This window comes from Triticum dicoccoides, chromosome 3B (assembly GCF_002162155.2).
Source record: "Triticum dicoccoides isolate Atlit2015 ecotype Zavitan chromosome 3B, WEW_v2.0, whole genome shotgun sequence".
Taxonomy (NCBI): domain Eukaryota; kingdom Viridiplantae; phylum Streptophyta; class Magnoliopsida; order Poales; family Poaceae; genus Triticum; species Triticum dicoccoides.
The window spans coordinates 776,630,953-776,636,363 of record NC_041385.1 but is presented as its reverse complement, the minus strand read 5'-3'; the positions used below and the strand labels follow the sequence as shown (position 1 = coordinate 776,636,363).

Sequence of the window (5,411 nt, the reverse complement as noted above, 5' to 3'; positions counted from 1 at the left end):
GTGAACTGATCGATACTGTCAAGCTTCGTTTCCTGGAGGCACACTACATGACAGGAGGAGGAAGCGATAGTAGCATTAACTGTCGACCGCCGATTCGGACAGTTAATGCCCCGTACATTCCAGCTCAGAAAGTTTACTGATTGCTGAGATAAATTAACAGCGAGGACCCTGGAGCATAGCCACTGAACATAGGCAAGAAGAAACATGGCAGAATCTGAACTGGCAGCGAGAACAGCAAGTGTGTATGCGCCATGTATCAGGTTATCTATGCAATCGTGGGTGTTGGCTGTCGCATATGTGTGCACTCAACTGATTGACACTCATGTGACCATGTCCCTAGCGCCAAAGGCCAAAGGCAGAATCCTTTTTCTTTGTTTCGTTCTTTGAGAGAAAGGCACACAGAAAGAAAAGGTACGGGATCCATTGCCATGTCAATAGAAACAACACAGGCAACTTGTATATATTCTTACACGCATCAGATACATCCGAGTTGGTAAGACCACACGTACTCGGTTCCTGGTCGTCCTGTATTTCCTCGACGATCAGATCGATCAGCTGACCCTCCCCAGACCCCAGCCAGCCGTGTACTTCCCCGTCCAAATCAGCTGCCTCTTTCCCATCCTGACTCGAGATGTCAAAGCAACCCGAGCACGCGACGGTAACACGGGATTGCATTGCGTGAATGGCGTGCTCTGATCTTTTAGGAAGGTGATCTCACATATATAGTGCAATTTCTGAGTTCTTAATTGCTTATTGTTTACGTGATTGAATTGAATCAACACCTACCAAAGGAAGCACGACACAAGATCCCCCTAATGAGATTTGGTTTTTTAATGGAAGGAAAAAAAACCAGTGGGTGAGGTGGTGGGAGGTGGGACGAAGAAAAACCGGATAAAAATAAAACATACCAGACTACCAACTGCTCGTAGAGATCAGTTTTATGTTTCTTAGAGCATCTCCAACAGGCGCCCAAAAAGAGCTCCACGCACTAAAAGTTTGTTTTTTTTGGCGTCGGACAGTCCAGCAAAAGCTGTAGCGCTAAAAGTTTTTGGACGCGCGCTGAAAAACGCTATCGCGCGCATATTTTGAGCGCCGGATTGCGCGCGCTTCACAATTTGCACTGTCTGTTTTTTGGGTGCGCGTTTTTGTGCGCCTGTTAAAACAAAGTTGGTCCCAGCGCATTAAAAATGCTACCGTGACGCGCTACAACGTTTATTGGGCGCGGGATTTTTGTGCGGCCGTTGGAGATGCTCTTACGATGCCCACGTTTTCATATTCCTGCAAATCAAAGAGTCTTTTACCGAATTTAAAAAAAAACAGTCATTTACCAAAATGGCAAAATCCCTGCCGCTTACGGTCGTCTTCAATAAAAAGGTATGAAAAATGGCTGCGTGCACGTAGGTTCTCGAAGAAAAAAAAGTTCGAGAAGCACTGAGCCATTCTCTACTAAACCTAACCGACTCCGTAAAATCCACACACGGCCGCCAAATTCGACCGGCGATGCGGACTCGCTCCTCGTCGACATCCTCTCCTCCGGCGATGTGTACTCGATCTCGCTCCTCCTCGATATCCTCTCCTCCTCCGGCGGCGAAGCCGGCGCGCTCCTCCTCGACATCCTCTACTCCGGAGGTGAAGCGGCGACGCGGGCGGTCTCCTCCGTCGAGGTTCCCGCCCTGTCCAGGTGAGCCACTCGCCCGCCGTCATCCTGCCTCTCAGTCTCACCTACTCGGCAGGGAAAACTTTTAGTCGCGAATTGGACAGCATGCGAAGGAACCCTAGATTTTTAGCAGCACATATATACCTGCCGTGGGGCGCGCGTGTTTGGGTCCGAACCAACAGATCCGGGCACCTGGTAGGTTTCTTGGGCTTGGTGATTGGAGAGGGAGTCTCAACTAGCCATATCAAAATGTTGGCATCACCGATGCATGCCTGGATATGATCAAAATTCCGGTAAGCCATTACAATTTGGATCGTAGCCAGTCCAAGTCCAAAATTTTAGCAAAAGGTATACTGTATACCCCTCTTCGATTTACCACCAACTGACCTGATGCGGCGGAGTGCCTTGGTGCATGCGCTTGCTAATCGGCTGAGGACCCACTTGTTTAAGAGCTATCTTCAACCGGTGATGAAATTTTTGATGATGTATAACCCATATGGGGCAGGAGAGAGAAAATAGGTGGTGTAAAAGTGGTGCCCTAAACATGATCATTTGAACATGATTCATTCCACATTCTGAAATTTCAAACTCTATTCTACATTAAACATTTTCACCTTCTCCTTCTCGTCGACGAATCGAAGGTCTGCCTCGACGAGGTGCGGATTGGCCTTGGCAAACTTCCCCTTCTCTTCGGCACTTCGTTGCGCATCGACATGGCGGTGTGCTTCCTCTTCCTTGCAGGAGACAATGCAAATCATAGGGGGAGGAACAGCGCCTCCTCGGCCGAGGCCACGTCGGGAAAGTTCAGCTCGGCCCGGTTATGGCCAAACCTCCATCTCACCTCGTCGTGCAGCGCACACGCGGCGAGCTTGGATGCCTCGAAGGTGCCAAGCCACCTACGTTGGCACTTGCGAGTGCTTTCGGCGACGTAGTGCCCCAATTCCCTTAGTCAAACACCATGGTATGGGGTTGCACTTGCGGAAGGGCGGCAACGTGGTGCCATATCCTCGATGCATGCAATTTTGTCAACCCAAAGCCGCTAACCGGACGGGCGGCAAGCCGAACCCAAGCAGCGACTGCTAGAGTCGATAGATTGGGGAGGTGAGCCGTTGATTGGGCAATGGGGAGGCCGGATTCGGGTGGCTGCATGGATGCGGTGGGTAGGTGAAAATTGTTGGCTAGCGGAGTGCAAATCGGCGGCGCGATGGCTAGTGGCGGCCGGCCGGGTGGCAATTGCAGCATGAAATCGACGATGACGGCAATGGGCGACAACGCGGGCTGCGGGCAGGCGAAGTTTCTGCAGGTGGTTGAGCGTGCGCGCATGGGCATGGTGATTTTGTGGCAGTCGTTGCGGCGCTGCTAATATGAAGCAGTGAGAGGCATTTTTTCATCTTCCCTAAATAAATTTACATGACGGAAATATATATACATCACCTGTTGGAATGCTGTTTTTGGGCCGAAGTGCCTCTAATTAAAGAGAAAAGAATCTGAACACACCGGCACATCTCTCCCATGCTGTTGAGATTCGTCGTTTCGCCCACCGCCTCTCACTCTGCTATTTTCCCCTTTGTGCTCTCCTTTGCTTTCTCTCACTTGCTCCATGGTGCACCACTGGTCCTTTATGGTCGTATCACGTTGGGCTCCAGCATCGGCACTCCAACATTTTGTCATCAGTCTATCTATCCTTCTCACGCACATGTCCAAAAGGCCATATACCTTCAGTCACATCAATTTGACATTTGCAGCTGGCCAATTACCCTGCAGTGGCACGTAAATATGCAGTACCAAATGAACAGAGTAACTTTCTCGACTTACTTGTACATCTGTGTTGTCACATTGGCGGTGTCCTGCTTGAGACATGTACACAATGTGGCAAACCTTTCTCCTGCCTATCCATCTTATGCTCAAGTCAAAATATCGCATGAAGCATTTGTCCAAAATGGTTAACAGCTGAACTGAAATAATAACAGGCAAACCATGCAACGGAAAAATGCAATAAGATATTCATAGATTTGCAGGTTGCAGTACCATACTTTTACAGAACCGTACTACTACTACAACCTTGGTCCAATTTTCGCTATAGTGGCGAGCTTAGTTTCCATAAGACCTACCTAACCATCTCCACCGTTTCTCTGAATCATTAGCTCTTGGGCAAAGGTCCAGAGTGTGACATTGGAACCCAACCTAAAAATCTCATTCTTTATGCAAGAAATCAAGGATTTTTTTAATCATTTGTTAGAGTAAAACATGTCCAAATCCTGCAAGAGATAAAACTGTACCAGCCTATTATTACAGACACGCGTAAAATGGCACCACATTTGCCCAGCAGTGGCTGCACGACCCTGGCCACTGCGCACACCTCTTGGACTCCCACTGGAACTCTTGCTCTCACTGCGCCCATGGAAAGTTTATTTCAACTGGTGGGAACAATTACCTTCAATGGCTGGAACATTCTAGCAGATGTGCAGAAGCATGGGATGGGCTGAGGGGAGGAGAGGAGCGACAACGGACGGGGTTGCCCCGCTCACACAGAAGCACAAGGTGTAAGATAACCTGTAAAATGGGCCATATTTTGGGTATAATGGGCCGACAATCCAGTGGGTCACGCCAGGGGTGGTTGAACTCGGTATTCTCAGTAGCCATGTATAAGAGCCCCTTTGGCAAGGGCTGGCATCATGCTGATATTTGAATTATTTATTGTACTTCTTTTCTTGGTAATCATGCTTGCTTTAAGTTTGCTTTGTTTCTTTTTTTGCAGCTGCCATCCGTGGGGATAGTGGATTGATGCTGATTCTGTTTGAGACGCCCTCAGGCTTTGCAATTTTCACTTTTTGTGGGTTACTTATTAGCCGACGAAATGCTGTGCAGGTGTACTATATGTTCTTCCTTCCTTGGTTACTGCTGATGAGCTTGCTTGCTTTCTCTTGTTGTCCATGCCATTTACCTAATTTTCTGTTTTATTATCCTTGTCTCCTCCAGGAAGTATGGCTTAGCTTCACTGATGGACGGAAGGCAAAACGTGTTAGTGCCCACTTCTTCCTTCGATTCCCTGCTCCTGGTTGTTGTTATTTTCTGACGTTGTTTGCCGCCAAATTAATCCTACTAGTTGTCTTGCACCATTCATGATTGCATCATTATTTATTTATTTTATTTTGTGTCTAGGGTGGAACATAAACATATTGTTCATTACCTCTTAAATAATTGAGAGGCTAACACAACTTCCTCCATAAACCTAAAGCATGTACTCTGGACGCAATTGTGCACACGCCCAAAAAACTACTTTAGCTAAATGGCGGTCATGGGTGCAACGAGATTTCTAGCGAATCAGTTACTTGATTTGCTGCTACTATTGAAGAGCAGCACTGTGGTCTGATGCCAAACTACATTTCATTACCTTGCTTTATGAACTTACTTAATCTGAATTACACTAGTATTTGATGAACGAGTATTTGTAAGATGGGGACATCGTCACGGTTAAGTTATACCTAGTGAAGCAGCTCCCTCTGGTGAGAACCTCGACCCCCTTTCCCCTCCTCGCTCCTGCAGGCGACGGGGGGGGGACTCTAGCCACCGGTCGCGCCCCCCGCCTCCCCTTCTATCCCCTCCCCCCCCTATGGCCGCCGCCGGCGAGCCTCCTCATCTCCGCGCGCAAGGGATGCGGCACTTGGTGCTGGGCGCGGGCAGCTCGCCGGCGCTCCGGAGTGGGACGGTGATGGTGGCGTGACGGTGATGCGACGGGCGGAGTGTGGTGCGG

General features: G+C 48.8%; 1 protein-coding gene across 1 annotated transcript in view; it reads left to right on the top strand.

Moving 5' to 3' along the window:
* The first annotated feature begins 1,470 nt into the window (after nt 1-1,470).
* The window catches only part of LOC119282182, a 6,528-nt gene continuing 2,587 nt past the window's right edge, over nt 1,471-5,411 (top strand). The window contains exons 1-3 of the mRNA XM_037562498.1: nt 1,471-1,681; nt 4,416-4,525; nt 4,637-4,678. Coding sequence (XP_037418395.1) covers nt 1,501-1,681; nt 4,416-4,525; nt 4,637-4,678 — 333 coding nt within the window. The 5' untranslated portion in view covers nt 1,471-1,500. The remainder of the gene's footprint in view (nt 1,682-4,415; nt 4,526-4,636; nt 4,679-5,411) is intronic.